Source organism: Eptesicus fuscus, chromosome 9, assembly GCF_027574615.1.
Source record: "Eptesicus fuscus isolate TK198812 chromosome 9, DD_ASM_mEF_20220401, whole genome shotgun sequence".
Taxonomy (NCBI): Eukaryota; Metazoa; Chordata; class Mammalia; order Chiroptera; family Vespertilionidae; genus Eptesicus; species Eptesicus fuscus.
In genome coordinates, this window is record NC_072481.1 from 41339004 (window position 1) to 41362199 (window position 23196).

The 23196-nt window shown below is 44.9% G+C and overlaps 1 protein-coding gene across 3 annotated transcripts in view; it reads left to right on the plus strand.

Moving 5' to 3' along the window:
• The window catches only part of FGGY (FGGY carbohydrate kinase domain containing), a 398594-nt gene extending 381393 nt beyond the window's left edge, over positions 1-17201 (plus strand). Inside the window, exons 15-16 of one of the 3 annotated variants that reach the window (XM_028142287.2) lie at positions 9978-10039; positions 16977-17201. In XM_028142287.2, coding sequence (XP_027998088.2) covers positions 9978-10039; positions 16977-17058 — 144 coding nt within the window. In that variant the 3' untranslated portion in view covers positions 17059-17201. Of the gene's footprint in view, positions 1-9977; positions 10040-16976 lie in introns of those variants that run through there. The other 2 variants (XM_054720996.1, XM_054720995.1) reach the window with 2 other exon arrangements.
• The last annotated feature ends 5995 nt before the right edge of the window (positions 17202-23196 follow it).

Sequence of the window (23196 nt, forward strand, 5' to 3'; positions counted from 1 at the left end):
GCCTCTGTTTCCTCATTCCAAATTAGGTAATACGGCTTCTGTCACCGAATGCTTGTGAGCATCAGATGAGACAAGATGCAGATACATAGTGCCTCTCCAATGGGCGTTCAATAAGTTTGTACTTTCAGCTGATGTTTACCTAATGCCGTGCTAAACACTTGGGCTACATCAAAAAATAAGGAAGCCAAGGACCCTGCCTCCATGGAAGGATGAGTAGAGGTGAGGAAAAAGGAGACAATCAACAAGGATACAGGTGAACTAAGGATAGAATCTCAGGTCATGCTCCGTGCTATGAAGGGTTATAAAGACAAGAAAGTGAAATGATGTGAAAAAGATGTTTGGGAGAAGTGGACCGTTTCAGCAAAGAGTGGCCAGTGGTGGCCTCATAGAGATTATGTTTGAAAAGGACCTAAATCATATGAAAAAGCTAGACAGTCAGAGATCCAGGAGAGGAGGGTTCCTGAGAGAAGCAGGAGCAAGCTTGACATGTGCGTGCAGTCAACAGCAAGGTGGCCAGTGTATCTAGCATGTTGAGCACAGTGAACAGGACATGATATGAGGTTGGAGACATTGTCACCAGCTCCATCTTGAAGTTCTAGGCTATCCTGCAAAATTTGAATTTCATTCAAAAACCAGTGGAAGTCCATTGTAGTTTTTAGGGATGAGAGACCCTTGTATAACAAAGTACAAATGTTTGATCTTTGTCCATGATTCCTGAAACACGTGGAATCTCTGAAGGGAAAAGAGTGTATTTTATATACCGATGAGAAGACTGGTGGTCAGGGACCTTAGGTAGCTTCAGCGTGGGGGTTGGTTGCCGGAAAGGCCAAGGCCTGATTAAAGAGAGGTTGGAACTTTCAGTGTCACCCCCTGACCACCAGGGAGGGAGAGGGTCTGGAGAGTGGGTGAATTACCAAAGCCAATAATTTAATCAACCCTGCTTTATAATGAAACCTCCATAAAAGCCCCTAAGCCACAGGGTTTGGAGAGCCTTTAGTTGTGCACCCCAGAGAGGGCAGGGAAGCTCCACACCCCATAGCTTGTCCTGTGTGTCTCTTTTATTTGACTGTTCCAGAGTTGTATCCTTTAAAGTAAACTGGTAATAGTAAGCAAACTGCTTCCCTGAGTTCTGTGAGCCGTTCTAGTCATCAAATCTATGATGTGAAGGCTGGTCATGGGAACCTCCTCTTTACAGCTGGTCCGGCAAACATATGGGAGGCCTGGGCTTGCTACTGACATCTGCAATCTTGTAGGATTGAGTCCTTAAACCTGTGGAGTCTGATGCTACTCCAGGTAGTTAGTTTCCAAATTAAATTAAGTTGTAGGACAGCCGGTTGTCTGGAGATTTAGAGAATCGGTTGGTCTGAGGAAAACCCCCCATACATTTGGAATAAGAAGTATTGTGGGTAAAAAAATCCCAAAAGGTTAAAGTTTAACTCACCTCATTTACTGATTGATTCAACCAATATTTATGGATGGCCCATTCTGGCCAGGCTCAGTTCTTAGTGCAGTGAATGAATCAAATAAGAACCCCTGGCCACATGGAGCTTGCATGCTAATAAATATGCAAAATTTATGGAGGATTTACTTCATGCTGGCTCTGTTCTGAGTGCTTTTACCTGGAATAACTCACATGATCCTACCAACAGTCCTACAAGAGGCATACTACCATTACTTCCATCTTTAGAAAACAGGCATAAAGAAGTTCAATAGTTTGTCCGTGATAAAACAGCTAGTGACTGATACAGCCCAACTTTACCCCCTGGCAGTCTGTCTGATTCAGTCAGAACCTATCATTTTGTCTCTCCCTGAAAACCACCCTGAGGGACCCTGACTGCTATGAGAATGCCAGAGTGGAAGTTAGGGGACCAGTTGGGAGGTGATAGTCAGAGAGTCGGATACTGGGATTTTCAACAACACTATGAGTAGATACTATTACTCCACTTTATAGATGGAAAAACTGAGGCTTAGTTCACACATCCAGTAAGTAGCAGAGCCCAGATACTACCCTAACCCTTTTATTTCTGAAACTCATTATCTTTCCACTAGCATTTCCATTTCCTACAGAATTGGAGAGCTTCCACACCTCCACCCCTCTTTTATGATCAAGAGACTAATTTGAAGTATATTTTAGCATCAAGATTAGAAAACTGGGCATTTAAATTTTTATTCCCTTTTGGTAGGCATATAAGTAAAAATTAAGTAAAATATGGATATACCAACATATATACTTAGACACATATAAGATGTTTATTTTTATCATTTTAAATTGAAATATATTATGCATAAAGTGAAATATATAGATCTTAAATGTACAGTTTGATGAAATTTGATAACTGTGTACCCCTATGTAATCAACACCCTAAACAAAATATATGCGTGTGTATGTAGGTAAGTAGGTGGGTAGATAGATGGGATTTAAAATTATAACTGAGATATTGAGTCTTCATATCGTGATTAATGATGAAGACTTCTCCCACTCTTTCCTTTCTCTCATCCCTTCCTGCTTCTAAATTGACATTATTGTTTCCAGTGCACGGAGGTTGCACAGAAAACCAGATGTGAGTGAAAAGATGACTTTGTCAAAAATAAAAACAAAAATAACTAAATGAACAAGTAGCCATTTCTTAGTGCTTGTTGGAGGAAAATCACACTGCTATCCTCTCTGTTTTTCTGTGAAGGGGTCATGTGCCTCAGCCCACACATTAGCATGTGAGCCTGTTGTTCCAGTAAAATGAGTCAGAGTTCCTCAAGAAGGCAGGTTCGTGTATCTCAGAGCTGTGTGTCAGCATCTCTGAAAAAGGTACAATGTACTGTATTGGCTTGTCACACACACACACACACACACACACACACTCACACACTCACACTCGTTCTCACACAAGAGATCCCACAGCTAACAAGCAGCAGAAGTGGGATTTGAACTCAAGGTGAGGGGACTTAAAGATGAGGCTTCTGCATCACAGAGAGGTACAGGAAGGACCATGGGGCCTGTATGAAGGGCTAAGCTCAGGCCTGCAGTCAGAAATGGGCTTGAATTCTGCTTGTACTACATATTGCCTTCATGACCTTGGGTACATTTTATACTGTTTACTTCCTTGATTCATAAAGTGAAGATAGATGATAACATCTGTGTCATATAGTCATTTTGAGGATTAAAAAGGTCACGTACATAAAGCAGTTAGCACACTGCGTGGCACAGAGTTGGGACCTGGGGAGTGCTGGTTAAACCGGTAACGGAGCAGTGCTATGGAAGTTGTCTGCTAGGTCAGTAGATGCCAGTAGATGTTTCTTCGGTCATACACCCTATCAGTTAAAAACATTTTGAGCTTGCATTCTCAATACATGGAAACTTACTTAAGAATGGGCATAGATGTGTTCTGTGCTTGTAGATTCCATGCTATAAAACAGGTGAAACACAACTGTCTTCATACTAACATTATGCAGTATTTTAAGGTGCACTGTACATCGAAGGCCAGGTATGTTTTTGATGATTGCTTAATGCTTTTGTTTGTGCCTGTGTATCTATATCTCAGACACTATTCTTGATAATTTTGATTTTTTCCCCCCAGCTCTTATCTGACTAGGTCTTCATTGTTTTTACCTTATAGTATAAAGAGCTAGTACCAAATATAAAAGTGTCTCCATTTTCTTCTTTTTTTTTTAATCTTCACCCAAGGATACGTTTATTGATTTTATAGCAAGAAGAAGGGAGAGAAAGAAAGAGAGAGAGGCATCTATGTGAGAGAAACATCAACATTGATTGGTTTCCTCCCGTACACACCCTGACCAGGAATCAAATCTGCCACCTTTTGGTGTATGGGATGATGCTCCAATTGAGCCACCTGGCCAGGGCACCATTTTCTTATTTAGTTGAATCTGAATGATCAACATTACCTTTAATCCTTGGACTGAATCTTTTTCAGCCGGTTGCCCATTTTGTGAGGGTTGCTTTAAATAAACTAGATCAGTGGTCGGCAAACTGTGGCTCACGAGCCACATGTGGCTCTCTGGCCCCTTGAGTGTGGCTCTTCCACAAAATACCATGTGTGGGTGCACACGTACAGTGCGACTGAAACTTCGTGGCCCATACGCAGAAGTCGGTTTTCCGGCTCTCAAAAGAAATTTTAATCGTTGTACTGTTGATATTTGGCTCTGTTGACTAATGAGTTTGCCGACCACTGAACTAGATAATCCCTATGACCCCCTAGGCCAGTGGTCGGCAAACTTCGGCTCGCGAGCCACGTGCAGCTCGTGAGCCGCTGTTTGCCGCTCTGTTGACTAATGAGTTTGCCGACCACTGTGTAAGGCATTACTCTTACCCAGAAGTTTTGACTTCAGGTTAAAGACATTAGTACATTATTAAATGTTTTTTAAGTGTTTTTCCCTAAGGCAGTGATCAGCAAACTCATTAGTCAACAGAGCCAAATATCAACAGTACAACGATTGAAATTTCTTTTGAGAGCCAAATTTTTAAACTTATACTTCTTCTAACACCACTTCTTCAAAATAGACTCTCCCAGGCCATGGTATTTTGTGGAAGAGCCACACTCAAGCGGCCAAAGAGCCGCATGTGGCTCGCAAGCCGCAGTTTGCCAACCACTGCCCTAGGCCATGTGAAGAACAGCACGTAGCAAACCCTGGGAGCTGTGGACATAGAAGTGAGGGCTCCCATTCCTCTCTTCAGAAACCTCACATCTTACCTGGCCCATCACTGTGTGATGTTTGGACCAAATAATGGATCTGGTGGCAATATGCATATTAAGGGTTGGCCAGGCTTAATTAACTTCCTTAGACTAAAAATTATATAAATGACACTTCCAATCCTTTCTTCTGGAATCCTAATGCAACACCTGAGCTCTCCCTGGAGTGCATGCATGCCATTTTAGGAACACTGGCTAAGGAGATCTTCATTGTCCCTGTTATGACAGCTGTTGTCCTTTTCTTTAGCCACTGAGCTATTAGGAACCAAGCGCCTATAAGCGAGGGTCACCTGGTCATGAGACCTACGGTGACCTCACTCCTCCCTATGGGGAGCTCAGTGTTGCTCCCACAGTGCCAGGTCCTGGTTGTTCCCTGTAGACCATGTCTCTGGACACTGCCAAGCTTGTGGTACCCTTTGATGCCTAGGTCTAGACTTCCCCATAGTCTCCCCAAGTCTTAGGGTCATTGTTTCCCTTCCCCAGGGGAGGACTAGAAGATACCGGATCCTCCCCTCCCCAAGTTAGTATGTCTGCCACTTTGGAATCCCCATCTTCTCCATGGGTGCTGAGAGCCCCTTCCTTTCCTTAACTTCATTTCCCTGGGTAACTCACCCCAGTGTAGCCTAAAGCCCTTCGGTAGCTCCCAGACCAGGCCACAGTGCATGAGAACTGGGTGTTTCCCGCGCCCACGCAGGCCTGGTGGTCGCCAAGGCTGCCCCCAGAAGTGGTGAGCAGTGTGTGCAAACTGGTAGCTGGGCCCTGACCAGGCGGGGAAGGGTCAAACCCCATGAATGCCTCCTTTCATGGCCGCGGGACAGGGCCCCTATTTTCCCCACAGAGACCCTCCACTCGCTTTCAGAAGTAACGATCAAATGTGAACTTTCATGGTTTATTTATAGCTCTGCTTTAGAGAGAGAGAGAAAAGAAGTGATTAAAATGCGATTTTACCAAATATTTTGTTTTTAAAAAGCTCCCATTGTGTGGGCAGAAAGGAAAGAGAAAAGTCACTGCATTCATTGTGCTGTCTAGACTCTCAAACAAAGAGGGTAGCGTGCTGCACATTAAGATTGTCCGGCTCCTGCCTGCTGACAAAAAGTATGAATTTTGAGGCCAACTTCAAATAGACCCCTTTGAACAGAAATATATTGTGGGGGGTGGCTATATTTAGCACGTGTCAGCATTTCCATAATAACTCAGTATTGTTATGCTGTGGTAATTTCCAGATTTATTGCAGCCAGTGGGTTCATGAGGTTTCAGTTTTATGTTAATTATTTGGAGAAATTAGAAAACTCAGCAGTGCTATTTCTGATGACAGCGCTATTCTCTGGGCGTCCTCCTTACTGTGTGAGAGACCCACAGTGAGCCCTGCCTCCCAGGAGAGAGGAGACTGAGCACCAGTTACTTTAACTGCCCATAAGCATAACTTTCCATTTTTTAGAATGCAATATTTTTCTTACAATTATCAAATCAATATATGCCACAGTAGAAAATTTCAAAAACACACACAAAAAAAAAACAAGAGAAAGAAATATCACATGCTCTTGAACCTGTTCACATTTTAATACATGTTGATCCAGTGTTTATTGCGCCTGCATATGTAACTTGCGCTTAGAACAAACCAACTTCTTGAGATAGGATTGAGGGACAACTGTGTTTTTTACTCCCATGGCTCCTTTATGTTTTTGCAGCTATTTTTTCTCTGCCCTGGTTAGAAATTCTGATAGTTGCACTAGTTTCTTAGATATGTACAAAGTCACTTGGATAATACAAGATTGATGGTCTCTTAAGTTGTAGCCAAAATTCAGAAATGAGAATATAAAGAAATGTATTGTCATCATCATTTCCATTTTCATCTGGAGATACCACCTCTCCGCACTCCTCCGGCCGAGCTGCTGTAGGAGAGAAGGGGGCTGTGGTCAGTCTTCCTTCCTCATTCACTTTGTCCCCAGCACATTCGCTTTTTTTCTGATTCCTCGGAGATGCTCGGAGGGCTCAGGGAAGAGAGGTTGGGCATGTAGGAAAGTTCTTATCTAATCAGCATTGTCATGAATGGTCTGCGTGCTCTCTTAGCCTAATGGGTGTTTACAGGCTCTGTCATAGATTGTGTTGGAGGAGCTCCGCTTCCGGAAACCTCTCACTTACAGTATCTTGTCTTTGCTAATGCCGCTCTGTTCTAGTATTTGCTTCTCCTCTCCTAATTCCTTAGAAAGCCAGTAGGTCACTCAAGCTGACTCTCTGCCCCATGAGGTGCCATGTTGGATGGGACCTAAGACAGCCCATGGCAGCCTCTCTCCGGGAGCCACATCAGGTCTAGAAACAGCCATGTCTTTTGGAGTCTGACCGATGGTGACTGTGCGGCTGATCCGGGTGCAACCTGCCCTCCACTTCTACGCTGAGAGGCCAGCCAGCCCTGCCTTCCAACAGGAGCCACACTCATTCCAGGGTCCCACCTCCTTGGGGACAGGCCAAGTCCGTTGGTCTCGGTGAAGCCTGCTCTCCTGACTTGTGAGGGGGACACTCCTCTCACCCCTCCCCTAGAATGAGGCCTGATGCACAATAAACCCACAGTTGTCTCCTGAAAACCCAGCTCTTTTCCTGACCTTCCAGGTGGATGAAAGATTTAAGAGTTGATGCATGGGTCCTCAACCACCCCTTTTGCGAATCCTTCAGGGTGGTCTGTTTGCAGCTCACTTTGGTATCTTATATCTGACATCCTAAGATTTCAGCCAAATCTTCCATTTTAAGTGTTCTCTCACATGTATGGTCCTTGAGTTCATTCATCTCATACGTTCCCTGAAAGTGTACGCCGTCCCAGATGCTGAGTTTGGCAGCAGAAATAATTATAGCAGTTCATGTCTTAAGGAGCTCACTGTCTAGCTGGGGAGATGGATGTGCTAAGAAGAAATTGTGGTGCCGTGTCATACATGCTCTGATGGCTGGAAGCACAAGCTGCTGTGGGAGCAAAAAACACCATCTAGGAGGGAGGCATGCAGGCAGCGGGATGAGTCAGAAAAACTCTCCTCCGTGGAGTAGACACCTGAGCTGAGTTCAGTGCTTAAGTCTATACTTTTTCTTGAGAAAAAGTCACCTCTTTTTAAACTTTTGAAGTCTCTATTGCTGGTATTTGTTTCTTAGTAATTTGTTTTAAAAACAAGCAGAGGTGATATGAAGAAAGAAAGAGAGAATTCCAGGCCTGCCTTTTGTCCACAGGAAAGTGTGGGAGGAAAGTGACATTTATGGGGCACCTACTATGGTGCAAGTTTCCTGATACCGCCCATGAAGGCAGTCCTGGAGTGTGGGCTGAAGCGTGAGCCCAGCCTGGGGAAGCTGGCCATGGGTTTGCCGAGGCCGTCTTAGCAAGACACAGGGATTCTGTCAGGGAGTCAGAACTAAGCCTGGGAAGGAAAACATTTTGACACACGTTGGGTGGGCAGAGCTCTTAAAACATCCTCCTGGAGTGGAATGCCAGCGACCTCACTACAATGTGTTTGACTATTTGCCCCTTCACAAAAAGGCCCCGGACTGCCCTTTTTTTAGTTTTTATCCTTTCGCCATGATTTCGTTTTCAGTAATTTTTTATAACTTTTAAAACCTCCTCCTTACTTAAGGCTGCCATGTCTTTCCTGCTGTCCATACACTTGCTGCTCTAAGCATCCCTGATCTCCCCGCTCTGTACTTTTTAATCTGTTGAGGGCAGGTAACTAGTTCAGAATGTTCTTGCCATACTTGGGGAAGAGTTGATAGAGCATCCTTGCAGGCGTGGAAATGTGTGTAAGTGATGAGCAGAGGAAGAAGCTTACACGTTTCCTAACCCTGTATAACCATGAAAAGGAAGTTTGTCTGTGTCCAACATAGTATTTGTCACACTATTGTGATCATGGTAAACGTCTTTTCCATTCTGTGGGAGCTACTTGATAGGACCCATGCGTTCTTTCTCTCTGTATTCCGTGAACACACATTGAGTGCTGTGCTTGGCACATGGAAGAAGCTTGGTGCCTTTTATGAGTATTCTAGGTGCTGAGATTAAGAAGCAAACAGAAAAGCGCCTGGCCTCCTGTAGTTACACTCTGGTTAGGGCAGGGAGTGGAGAAGGCAGATAAGGAACCCCTGAACCAGTGCATCCATGGCACGTGAGAAGGGAAGTAATGGTAAATAATAAATGTGAGAGTGAGTGTGTGTGTAAAATTCACAGTAAGGTGACAAGGATGGGGAGGGGCCACGTTGTGTATGTTTTGAAGATACACAAGGTCCTTGACATTCTGTGTGGTAGTCAGCTTTTTACATTTTTTCCTCCCCTGGTAGCATGTGAGTTTCTCTGGGACAAAGAGAATGTCTTATGCCAATCTGTGTCCCTAGCACAGTGACTGTTACATAGTGAGTAATTAATAAATATACAGAATAATAAGATGTGACCCCGGAGTGATCACATCCTTAACAATAAGGCCTCAGTAGCTGCTTCGAAGACAGGGCCTCTTCTGAGGACCTGTGTCATACTATTGCTCGCAATCTCCCTAGTCAAGTCTGCTGGACTCCAAAGTGTGGGTTCACGCCATCCCCCTAACTTTGCCATAGCTTTAATGGCACTGGGAGACTGCCCAAAGAAACTGAACCATTTCAGTTCCACAATGGAGCCAACACCATCTATGGTTGACGTTGATGCTGTACACGCCAGACATGTCCACCCAGACGCTGCTCCTGGCTGTCTGCTGATTGTTCCCTTATAAAGACAAGAGTGTCCTAAAGTCAGAGTCCAGAACTCAAGTCAAGTGGACTTAGTCCAGAGGCCTGTGTCTGTACTCACAGCTTCAAAGACTGCTGGGGAAAAAAGCCCAAGGTGAACTGAAGAGGCCTTAAATAGTTTATCCTCCTGTACAGGGGCCAGGTGGGTTCTAGTCAGTTATTGTTGTCTTGAGTTAAGTGGACAGTGTGCTCAGTGGCTCATTATGTTGCATCTTAAGCCCAGGTGTCCAGACAATGGGAAGGAGAAAGCATTGTTTCCCACCATTTCCTGTGAGCAGTCACAGCAGCTTCACCTTCTAGGCTGTTTATGCCCTGGAGGCCTCAATATTCAACCTTTTATTAAGCCCAGGCTGCATGCTCATAGGTGTAACTTTTAGTGTTTACTGGGGTTTTATTCCCATTACCAGAGAAAATAAGTTCGGGGAAAATGACTAACTGGCTATCTTAAGGGGAAATGAATTCTAGTTAGAATCCCTTGCCTGGGACAGGCCTCACTTTGGGGTTAGCTTTCCAACTCCATGTTCTCTTTTGCAGGAGGCAATGGCAAGAATGAGCAAAGTTGGGAGAGTTGTGTTTCCCAGACTTGAGGATAAAAGGTAAGTTATGTTTTATATGCACAATGCTCAGGAATGAGAGCATATAAACACACGCAGCTCTAGGGCTGGAACAAGCCTTGGAGGTCAGTTAACCCAGTCCTTTCCTTCAATAGTTGGTAAAACTAAGTCCCAGAGAGCTAGAGTCTCTTTCAGTTACCTCCCATCACGAGGTAGGGCCAGACCTGGGGGTCAGATACAAACGTCTGAACGTCAGGCCAGTGCTCTTTTGTCTAGGTCAGTGGTCGGCAAACTCATTAGTCAACAGAGTCAAATATCAACAGTACAACTATTGAAATTTCTTTTGAGAGCCACATTTTTTAAACTTAAACTTCTTTTAACGCCACTTCTTCAAAATAGACTCGCCCAGGCCATGGTATTTTGTGGAAGAGCCACTCTTAAGGGGCCAAAGAGCCGCATGTGGATCGCGAGCCGCAGTTTGACGACCATGGGTCTAGGTCATTAGCAGCAAATCTGCCCTTCTCAGTTCTAAAATGTGGATCTCATATCTTCTGTCAAAGGACACAGTAACATCTGTCCATTCTTTTATCCTTTGCATCACTTGACATTGAAGGCTACATCATGACCTTGATCAGTACTTTAACCCCAGTCGCAAACCACTACTTTATTGAGCTCCTACTTTATTTAAGGCATTATGCTCATTAGCCATAGCTTTAGAGGGGAATAAGACACAATCTTATTTATGCACAAAGATCATTTCAGAACAAAGGGTAAGTTCTACACAGTTGTCCAAGGACTTAAGGAATGGGACCCTGGGGAGTGAGAGGAGGTTAAGTCTTAAATGCTTAAAAGAAATTGTCAGATGAACAAGACAGGGAAGGACATTCTTGGTAGAGGGAATAACATGCAAAGTAATAAAGGTGAGAGCAGCATGGTATGACAGCTAACTTCTAAAAACACATAATTCTGAAATGCACCATATTAAATGGGGAATGGCAGTTCTGTGAACCTGGGCGTCGGGGAGTAGACAGGCTCATCCCCTGGGGAGTCTGAGGCCATGCTAAAGACCTCAGGCTTCTCCTGCAGGCAGAATGGAGGTGCTGAATGGACCTGGTCAGATGCAGAGTTTAGAAAGATCCCCCTTAGAGGATGAATTGGAGGACCTAAGGGTAGAAGCAGAGATCAGGTGGAAGGCTTCGTCAGTAATCCAGGTGAGAGATGAAAAGACCTAAATCACTGGTAGTGAGTTTAAAGACAAACAGCCCTGGCCGGTGCCTTAGTTGGTTGGAGCATCGCCCCATACACCAAAAGGTTGTGGGTTTGATTCCAGGTCAGGGCCCATATCTAGGTTGTGGGTTCAATCCCTGATCATTGGGGTGCTTACAGGAAGCAACTAATCTCTCTCCCATCTATTCACTGACCCTCCCACAACTTTAGAGGGAAGTCTGTTTTTTGTTTTTGTTTTTTCTTCAATATGTCTTTATTGATTTCAGAGAGGGAGGGAGGAGAGAGATAGAAACATCAATGATGAGAATCACTGATGATTGACTGCCTCCTACACGCCCCCCCCCCTCACTGGGGATGGAGCCTGCAACCCGGGCATGTGCCCTTGACTGGAATCAAATCCAGGACCCTTCAGTTCTCAGGCCTATGCTCTATCCACTGAACCAAACCAGCTAGGGCGGGAAGTCTGTTTTTAAGTTCTCCTAGTAAATCCATGTGCTCCTTTTACGAAGAATCTTTAGCTTCTGGCTGTCAGCTGGGAAACTGCCTATGACACAGTGCTCTAGCACCATCTGCAGGCCGCCTGAAGATTTGCATATAGAAAAGGAGCCAGTCTCCCCCCAGCAACTGGCACATCTATCTCCTCCTTGATTCAAATCACATTATTATCTGTAGGGAACTTGCACTTAAGGTCTGTGCCACACAGGAGCGGCTGAATAAGTGTGGAGAGAACTTGGAGTGTGGAAAGGGGATTCGCTTGATTTTAAAAGTCAGCATCACAGAAAGTATTATTTAGTGACTATGGTTCAATATATCGTTTAAGAGGATCCCAAATCTTATCCATATTTACCTGTGGTCTTAGAGCAGTCCCTTACAAGTGCCTGAGAAAATTTTGTTCCTCAAAAGGCATCATGAACAGAATAAAAAAGCATCCCACAGAATGAGAGAAAATATTTGCATATCATATATCTGATAAGAAATTAATATTCAGAATATCTAGAAAACTCCAAAAACTCAACAATAAAACAAACAACTCGGATCAAAAATAGGCAAACGGCCCAGCCAGTGTGGCTCAGTGGATTGAGCTTTGACCATGCATCAACAGGTCGCTGGTTTGATTCCCAGTCAGGTCACATGTCCTGATAGCAGGCTAGATTCCCAGTAGGGATTCTACAGAAGGCAGCTGATCAATGATTCTCTCTCATCATTGATGTTTCTATCTCTTTCCTCCCTCTCCTTTCCTCTTTCTGAAATCAATAAAAATATATTTAAAAATAGGCAAAGGACCTGAATTTAGACATTTTTCCAAAGAAGATGTAAATGGCCAATGAAGACATGAAAAGATGCTCAGTACCTCCAGTTATTGGGAAAATGCAAATCAGAAATATAATGAGATATCTCACACCCATTATGATAGAAACTATCAAAATATATGAATATATACCAACTGTTGATGAGGATTTGGGGCAATTGGAACCTTGTTGGTAGAAATGAAAATGGTGCGGCCACTGCAGAAAATAATGTGGTGGTTCCTCAAGAATTAAAAATATAATTACTATATTGTCCAGAAATTCCAATTCTGGGTTTATACCCCAAAGAACTGAAAGCAGGGGCTCAATGAGATATTTGTATACCCATGTTCATAGCAGCATAATTCACAGTAGCTAAAATAGAGAAGCAACCCAAGTGTCCATGAGTGGATGAATGGGTATGCAAAATATGGTATATACATACAATGTATTATCACTCATTCTTAAAAAGGAAGGATAGTCTGGCATATGCTACAATAAGGATGAACCTTGAGGATATTATTTTAGATGAAATAAACCAGTCACAAAAAGACAAATATTATATGATTCCACTTATATGAAATAATTAGAACAGTCAAAATTTAGAGAAAGTAGAATGTGATTGCCAGGGGTTGGGGAGAGCAGGAAATAGGGAGTTATTGTTTAACTAGGGGCCCAGTGCACAAATTTGTGCACCTTGATAGGAACTGTGGGCTGTGAAGCTGTGGTGGGCTCAGAGGTGGATTTCGGCCATCCTCTGCGCTCCTGCCTGGCCTCTCCCAACGCTGCCCCGCTCCCCCTGCCACCACTCCCACACACTAACAGTGCAGAGTGATTAGGGCTGGCAGTGTCAGTGGGTTCGAGTGGCAGCTGCTGCCCCGATCGCCCCTCAGGAGCAGGGGGAGGTAGAGAAGCCCTCAGGGGTAATTGGGACTGGTGCCGGGTGCTGGCAGCAGGTGCGAATGGGGCCAGTGCTGGCAGCAGGTCTAAGTACCGGGCAGGACCGCGGCGCATGGGAGCAAAGAATTTTCAGTAACCACCAGAGGCTCGCCCCATGACAACAACCGGCACCCCACCTTAGCCTGGTGCCCTCACTTACCTACTCCACCATCCTGCTTCAGCTGACGCCCACCATGTTCTGAGCTCTGCCACCTGCTGCCCACACCAGCCATGTTCCACATGCACTCCCGTGGTGGTCAGCACATGTCATAGTGACTGGTTATTCAGTTGTCCCGCTGTTCGGTTTATTTGCATATTATAGAGAGATGGGTATAGAGTTTCAGTTTTGAAGATGAAAAAAGTTCAGTGGATGGGTGGTGGTTATGATTGTACAATAATGGCAGTGTTCTTAGTGCCAGTACACTGTACCCTTAAAAATGGTTAAAATGAGCAAATTTCATGTTATGTGTATTTTACCAAAAAAAATAAAAATAGAAGAAGAAGGAGGAGGAGGAGGAGGAGGAGAGGGAGGAAGAGAAGGAGGAGGGAAAAAATGGTTTGGACCTCAGCTTCCCATTGTAAAAAAAAAAATAAAAGGAAAAACATCCGCCTCTTGGTGTTCTAAGATAATAAAAGTTATTTGAGAACATTCATTCACATTCTTTAGTACTTGAAAGCTCATGGAGTATATCATATTTTCTTATTATCATCCTCTTAAAGCAGGGAAATTGAGGCTCAGACAATTATAAAACGTTGCCCAAAGTCACCCCAGTTCCTCTGCCTGTAAAGCTGATGTCTTCCCCACTGTACAAAATAAGGCCAATAAAGTTGCTGCAGAGTTATCAGCATTAGCAGTTTTGAGATCCCCCAAGTTAAGAAGTTCATCTCAGAGAGTGAAAGAATTGCTTAGCATTAAATTATTGAGTATCATTAAAAGGAGAAAATTGCTATCCCCAACATCATTATATAATTAACTAGAGGCCTGGTGCATGAAATTCATGCATGGGCGGGGGAGGGGGGGGTTCCCTCAGCCCAGCCTGCAACCTCTCCAATCCAGGAACCCTCGGAGGACATACCCCTGCTGGGTTAGGCCCAATCCCAGGGATCGGACCTAACCCAGCAGTCAGATATCCCTCTCACAATCCAGGACCACTTGCTCCTAACTGCTCACCTGCCTGACTGCCTGATCGCCCCTAACTGCCCCACCCCCCGCTTGCCTGGTTGCCCCCAACTTCCCCCCCCCCCCCCCCCGCTGGCCTGGTCACCCCCAACTGCCCACCTCTGCCAGCCTGGTCACTCCTAACTGCCAGCCTGGTTGCCCCTTACTGCCCCCCCTGCCAGCCTGGTCGCCCCCAACGTCCCCCCTTACTGGCCTGGTCACCCCCAACTGTCCCCCCCTGCCAGCCTGGTCACCCCATACTGCGCCCCCTGCCAGCCTGGTCACCCCCAACTGCCCCCCCTTCTGGCAGCCTGGTCACCCCTAACTGCACCCCCACTGGCCTGGTCACCCCTCACTGACCCCCCTGCCAGCCTGGTTGCCCCTAACTGCCCCCCTGCCAGCCTATTCACCCCAACTGCCCCCTCCACCGGCCTAGTCGCCCCCAACTGACCCCCCCCCTGCCAGCCTGGTCACCCCATGCATCCTGCTGTTCAGTCATTTGGTTGTCCCTCACTAACCCCTCTGCCAGCCTGGTCGCCCCACACAGACTGCTGTTCAGTTGTTCATCTGGTCGTTTAGGTTGTGACAGCCCCTGGCTTTTTATATATTAGGATAATTTAGAAACCTTCAGAGTGGATTTTAGTGAAACCGACATACAACTAGATTAATGATAATATTGGAAAGTTAATTTTTTATTTTTAAATACATTTTTATTGATTTCAGTGCGGAAGGGAGAGGGAGAGAGAGATAGAAACATCAATGATGAGAGAATCATCGATTGGCTGCCTCCTGCACTCCCCACACTGGGGATCAAGCCCACAACCTGGGCATGTGCCCTGACCGGGAATCAAACCGTGACCTTCTGGGCCATAGGTTGACACTCAAACACTGAGCAGCCACACCGGCCAGGCTGGAATATTAATTTTTTTTAAGTAGTCACCATAACTATCACTGGTACTACTTCCTGTGAGCCAGGCAGTATGCTAAGTGCTTTTCATAGCTTACCTCATTTAATTCACACTGCAGCTCTTCAGGTAGGCCCTATAATTACTCTCATTTCCAAACGGGGAAATTTTGGTACAAGCAGATTAAATACCGTATCCAAGGTCACACAGTGAGTAAAGTCCAAGCTGCAATTCAAACCTAGGCATTTGAGCCCAGCTCCTAAAGCTGTGTTTGGCCCCGGTACAGCTCTTGAGTGACCATAATGCTTAAGGTAGAAATGTTTGAGGGGAGAGGACTCCTATTACTCTCGTCAGCATGCTGACAAGTAGAAGTTCCAGGGCTATTATTACAATCACTCTCCCCAATTCTCGAACTTGCACTAACATTCCCTCGTGAAGACTTCCTTTCAGAGCACCCCAAGACACACTAACCTGGTTACATCAACCCTTCACCCCAGGTCAGCTCCTCCCAAGAGGGAGGAGTAAGGACAGAGTGCAAGTCTTCAAGATGCCTTGCCTCTCTCAACATTGGGCTGCCCTGCCATCTGGCTCATGGCCAACCCCAAGTTCTGACAGGTCTCTCTGAAGAGTCAGCTGGAGAGTGCTGGAGGGCAAGGTCCTCTGTGGTACACCTGCAGGAAAGGCATGAGTCATGTGATTCTAGGGTTCCACAGATAGAGCAAGTTTGCAGAGGAAATGTAGGTGTGGAATCTGCAAAGAGTGATTAAAATGTTTCGTCTTGTCTCAGGTGAGGCTGTGGTTTTGACCCAGTCATCAAACCTTGGATTAGTCATGTACGAAGTATGTATTGAAGCTGGGAATATGAATGGTCCTGTGTTCAGCCTGTACATCACAGAGGAGGCTTTCACTCAGACAGACCTGAGTGTGAATTCCAGCCCTGCTGATTTTTATTTATACTACTTTATTTTTTGTGTGTTTTGCAGAAGTCCCTGGGTTTTGTTTTTGTGTGTATGTGTGTGTTCATATATATTATTGATTTCATAGAGAAAGGGAGAGGGAGAGAGGTAGAAACATCAATGATGAGAGAGAATCATTGATTGGCTGCCTCCTGCACATCCCTTACTGGGGATCGAGCCCACTATCCAGGCATGTGCCCTGACCGGAATTGAACCATGACCTCCTACTTCATAGGTTGACACTCAACCATTGAGCCACACTGGCCAGGCTATTTATATGCTCCTCTCTGAGCAAATGTTTTTGCTTCTACAATGGAGATACTAACACTCCATGTAGGTTAGAGATCATAGAGATAATGCTACCCATTGCTCAAGAAGGTGTGTGAGCCTTGAACAAATGAGGGGTGTCTGCAAACCCATCACAGATACAGTCCCATTCTAAATGTAAGGGGAAGCTGCAGAACAGCTTGTCTGAGATGGTTCAACATATTCCTTTGTCTCCCACAGATATTATGACAAGAAATATCAAGTGTTCCTGAAGCTGGTTGAGCACCAGAAGGAGTACGCAGCCATCATGAAAGGGGACTGAGCAGAGCTTGCAGGTGCCAGTGCTGGAAGGTCCTGAGGCATTGCATCAGGGACCTCTGTCCCTTCAGCTTCTATTCAAGACCCCTTAGGTATCATTTTATCATCTCTGTATTGCCTTTCAATAAAGAAAACCAAGACATGTGCAACCGGAACTAGAGGCTTCCATTTCACAGTACCACCATTGTTTGCTTGGTAGTTTCCACAGGCATCGACATGGAGACAGACGTTTCACATGGGGTCATAGGATCTCCTATGGGAGTAGGTTTGGGGATCCTTCAAGGGGCGGGGGGGCGCGAAACGGAAACGCGTGCTTGTTAATTGATTCAGTGTCAGCCATTAGATGGAAGACTTACATAGCTTTAGGTAGGACATCTAATGCCTATTCTATAGGTGGCTAAAAGCTGTTGTAAGCTTTTTTGGAAATAATTTCAAACTTACAGAAAAGTTGCAAAAATAGGAATTATACAGAGGAACACCCAAGCACCTAATTTTTCTGTTTTAACATTTACCTCATTTGATTTATCATTTGTATATTCTCTCCACACACTTGCACATACATATACACATGTATGTATGTCTGTCCACACACATTTTTAATGAGTCATTTGAGAGTACATTTCAGTCTATTTAACTTTTATATAGCACTTTTATTTAATCTGCCATTCATATTCCAGTTTTGTCAATAACTGAGTAATATCCTTTATGGCATTTTTCTCCCTCCTGTACAGGATCCAGTCTAGAATCAGATATTGCATGGAATTGCAGAATCGTCATCTTGCAATCATCATGTTAAAGATAGGTACAGGCAGGAATCATCAGTGAGTGGATCCAGGAGGGAATTTCGATGAGTAACAGGATGTATGCATGTTCTTCAAATGTCTCCTCACAGCTTGTTTATTAGTTACAAGAGGAAAAGGAATGTTAACTATACAGGGAAGAAACAGGACAGCATCTTGATTGGGTGATCAGAATTAACTGCAGCTGGGCAGATGGACATCCTGTGCCTCCAGATGTGATAGCCTGAGAAGGACACAGCATCACACTTGCTGGGAATGCAAAGCCTGAATCTCATCATAAGGAAACATCAGACAAACCCCAAATGGGCAGCATTCTATTCATTTAATGCACTATATTCTTTAGCAATGTATATGTCATAAAGACACAGAAAGGCTATGGAAAAGTTCAAGATTAAAGGGAATGAAAGAAACAGGATGGCTAAAAGCTTTTGATGTAGACAAGTTTTTGAAAAAAAAAAAAAAATAGTTGCTTTAGCTGATACCATAATATGCACATCACACCATTTCAGACCCAAGAGTAAGTGCTAATGTCATAGCTCAGATGAGTTTGAGTAGAGGGTATATGGGACTTTAGCAACATAAGTCAGCAGGAATCAAAGAAAAATTCAATGCAACACAGTCAACAAAAATCATTTAGAACACAGATTCTGGGCCAGGTACTGAGGTGAGCACCGGGGTACTGGGATAAATAAAACATGTCCCTGCCCTCAGGGAGCTCCCAGTCTAATGAGAGATGGAGACCAGCAAATCGATGACAGCACGTGGTGAGAGGTGCCCAACAGGAGAAGGCACCGGCTGCCAGGGAGCATGGAGCAGTCAGAGGAGGAGGCAGCAGTGAAGGGTTGACAGGTGGGATGAAAAGCAACATGGCGCTGTGAGCCCTGGCTTCGCTGTCTAGAAGCTGTGTGGCTTGGAGAAAGGCCCTTAATCTTCCTAAGCCTCAGTTTCCTCATGTCGAAAATGAAGATATTAACAGCACCTACTTTACAGTGTCATAATGAGGGTTAAATGAGATCATTCCCGTAAAGCACTTCGTTTTATTTTCTTGACTATGCTTATCTTTTTGCAGGGCCTGACATCTAGTAGATGCTCAGAACAATAACAATCAAAATTCCTGAATAGGATGACCCCACCCGGTTGCAAAGGCCAGCTCTAAATAGCATTCAACAGTATTCAGAGGGCATAAAGATGAGAAGGTGGGTGTGGGTATGCAGTGCAGACACAAGAGGAAGCCCAGTTTATTCACCCCTCCCCAGAGCTTGGGCTGGGGATCAGAAGGATTTGGGGGTAGGGTCAGCACCTCAGAAGTCAGGTACAGCAGGATCCAGACGGGATGTCAGGATGGTCAGACAGGCTTGAGCTGCCCAAGCTGGTCGGCACTGACTCAGAACCTGGGGCGGGCCTCGGCCTGCTCCTGCCAAGCAGTGATGAATGCAGTAGCTGCACACGGCTGAGAACCCAGAGGTGTGACAGTGAATGACTGCCAACCCTTTCCGAGGTCCTCCCTGTATGATCTCTCTCTGGTCCTCCCTGCAGTGCTGAGAGGCAGGCAGCCTGAACCTCACATTCCCGTTGAGAAAGTTGAGGCTCAGAAAAGATCAGCCACTTGCCCAGAATCTCTCAGCTGATTCAAATCCAGATCTTTGGGGGTTCAAAGCTTTGGGGGTCGCCCCGTTGTGTCCACTGGAGAGGAATCATGCCCACCAACCGCTCTTTGGTTACGGTGCTCATGCCAGCTCTGATGACCAGCCCTGGGGGCTGTCATTCTTTCAGGCAACTAATATCCAAACAAAACCTAATTGAGGGTTCCCACTGCTCTACAGGAAAAGGAAAACACAGAGATAAGGCAGGGAACATGGGAACCCTAGAAATCCTTTGGTATCTCAATAGAGAGGAGCAGCCTGGAAGAAGGGCTGAAAGACCTTCGGAGAGATGCTAAACCTCTGGCCCTCTGTCTCCCCCTCTGTCAGTGGGGTAAGCCTGCTACCTACCTCCCCAGGTTGGAGGTAAGGATTCAGAGAAAGAACTGTGCCCGAAGCCCCTAGCACAATGCCTTGCAGACAATAGGCACTCCACAAATATTGTTTCTACAGTGTTCTCTTTGTGCCACCTGGCTAGTGGGTTAATCCTGGAGAAAAGAACTCTGGTTCCTACCATAAAGCCAGTGTTTGCAGAAAATGTACACATCTCTGTGGATTGCTATTACCATGTGCAGCTCGATAATAAAAACTTTCATGACTCCAACACTCACCTTCTTGCACTGGGAAAGGAGGCTTTAGTGAAGGCACACCTGTAACGTAGAAGTAGATTTAGCTTCTGTGAATAAGGATTACAGTGCAGCCAGAGCGGTTTGTGGGGTTTTTGTTTTGTTTTGTTGCCCACTGAAAGCTTTCCTTTGCCATTGAAGCCAATCTTGCTCAGCCAATCATTTTGCCAAGGAACATGGTAGGGTTTTAGTTTTGGTCACAAATACTTCCCACATGTGAAGGACATAAACGTGACTTCCGAAGCATCCTGAGAGAACACATGCTGGGGGAGAGAAGTGGGGAGACAAGTGTCGGAGGGAAGACCAGGGTGACAGAATGGTGTGACAGGCTGCAGAGCTTCCATACACCACAGGACCCCACGCCAGAGCATGCTGGACTCCAAAGGAAGCGTCCAGAAGGGACCCCCCTCTCATGGGGACACCCTGACTTGGGTTGGCCTTTATATGCAGAACAGTCTATGTTGTTGCCAGTTGCTTTAAGAGTCTCATGCTCTACCGACTGAGCTAGCCGGGCACCCTGCCAGTTGCTTTAGAAGTGAGGGATGAAGGGGTACAGGTTCCAAGGGGAGCAGTGCAGATATTGTGGGACATCCCTGGAAGCTTCCAGCTTTGAGAAGGTACCAACCACCAATCCGCAGGTGAGGGTAACAGGCTGGAACATGAAGGTCTTCATGTTAACGTGGTGCGCTGTCTAGGACAGGCCTGGAGACAGTCATGTTTTTCGGGTTTATTTATCTTCTGCCACTGGCCAGTGGGCTTTTGTAGGGCACTGACCCTCTTAGGGCTGGTGTTCTCTGTACCTAAACAGTTCCTGGCATGCGTGGGTGCTCAGTAAATAAATACACAAACACAAGACATTTTTCTGCTCAAAGAAGACTGATAGAACTAAAAATATCTCCCAAATATCTCACTTCAGGTCAGTCTATGATATGCATTAATGTGCCTTAATTGAAGAAACAGAAAACTTAAAAATGTGACATGGTCATAAAGGGTTCAAAACGTTATGGCTTATACCTAAGGACTCGCACGCATGCACACACATGCACACACACACATGCATAACTACACACCTCATTTTGGATTGTCACTCCAGCTCAAAAAACTTTTGTGAGTTTTTGGTGTTTTACAGACCGTTTCCTGTATGATCTCTAATGGGAAACCAGTTGCTTCGTGGTCCAGAAATGCCTATTGTTCACTAGGGTACATATGCTTTCAGAATTCAAGGGCATAGTTACAAATAATTACCATCAAAGGATTTCACATGAAGGACATGGTCACTAAACAAGAAGCTAATGACTGAGTGGAGCTGTGTAATGTAATTATGCTTCAGAGGGGCCTTCTGATGAATTACAGAAGAATCTTTGTGCTGTCTCGTGTCTCCATAAATACACTTAACTGCTATTGACAGGAATAGGGGGGAGTCTTGAATATAAAAAGCTTTTTTTTTTCTTTTCCAATTTCTAAAGGAAGAACTTAAAAAGAAAAAGTACATTTCTAAAAAGGATGTTTCTCCAGGTACTTCTGAATATTGGACAATTATGTAAAATTTGGAAAACAAAAGTAACTTAAATAAAAACAAAGACGACTGCTAATAAATCCAGGTTTCTCGGTTTATCATGAACTCACCCATTCATCGTATGGTTAATTTGCATCTGTGTATAAAATCATTTAAAATTACATATTGGAATAAATGCGTCTAAAGACCTAATTTTTATTTGTTTAAGTCATGCTTGAAGTCTTGATTAGCAGTGTTTCCTTTTTAAAATCTAGGGTGGGCATGGTTCTCTGCTGTATAATTTTAATACATACAAATTGGAAAATGTTTTATTAACCTCTGGTATTTAGACAAAGTCAATATGATGCCTTCTATTTGAATATTTCTTTATCGTTTCCATAGTGATTGTATGTATGTTACCTCGGCTGCTGCTCATTGTAAATTAATGAGGTTGGCCCACAAAAGTTGGGATCCCATTTTACAAATACAAAATCCATGGTTCTGTGAGTTTAGGTAATTGTCCCATAATCCAGTAGCTGGAATGTGGAGGCAGGACCCCTCTGCTGCTTCTGCCCAAATAAATTCAATTAGCTTATTTATGTAACAGAGGGTGATGCACTAATTCGCTAATTGCTCTGCCCCCGATGGTTCCCCTCTTTAACAGATGCATACATATCTGGGAGGCTGCTTCTGATGCTCATTGGTTGACCAGAGTTCTGTGTTATTTCTATTGGCAGCACAAGTAAGGGGAGAAAGGCTCCAGCCGTGGAGCCACTGGGCCCTGCCTTCAGATCACGGCCTCACTGCTTACTCATGGGGGCAGTGTATGAACTCATGCAAGCTAGTTAACCTCTGAGTGTCTGTTCCTTACCTATAAAGTGGGAGAAAAGAAATGGGATGATACTTCCAAGTGCCTGGCACAGTGCCTGATATAAAATCTAAGTGCAACAACTATCGGTTTTTCTCCTCAACCAATCCATTTTTACTTTATAGGATTTCTAGAAGCATTATTCCTGGTCAAGTTGGACAACTTTATATCCAATGTCTATAGATGAAACTTCTATGTTCCACCAGTGACAACCAACCATTATTGGGCTCTTACTATTCTGGTTTCCCGCTTAGGGCCAGAGTCCTGGAATAGTTGCTGTTGGTGCATAAAGAGGGCCAGCATCTGGTTGAGGAGAGAGGGGACATTCGTAGAAAGAGACTGAACAACCATAGAAGTCTCATGCTGGGTGCCCAGTGTGATGAAGAACCAGGTGGAAGGCTTGTCTACCTGCACTCAGTGGACAGGTGCTGCCAGAGGCCCAGGGAGGCCAGTAAGGTAGGTCTGTCTAGAAAGACTCACCTGGAAATGATGAAAGCTGAAACATTCTAGCCCTGCCTTTCTCAGCATTGCTAAACTAGAGGTACTGGGGGCCTGTCCCCTGAAGATTTGGCTCTGCTCCAACCCTGAAGTAAGCCAGGCTGTACACACCCAGCCCAGCCCAGCCCTGGCTGTTCCCTAGCTGGGTGAGTCTGGAATTCCTCTTTCTTTCATTACCCTTAGGCACCTGAAACCTGGCCAAAGTGCAGGCTTCT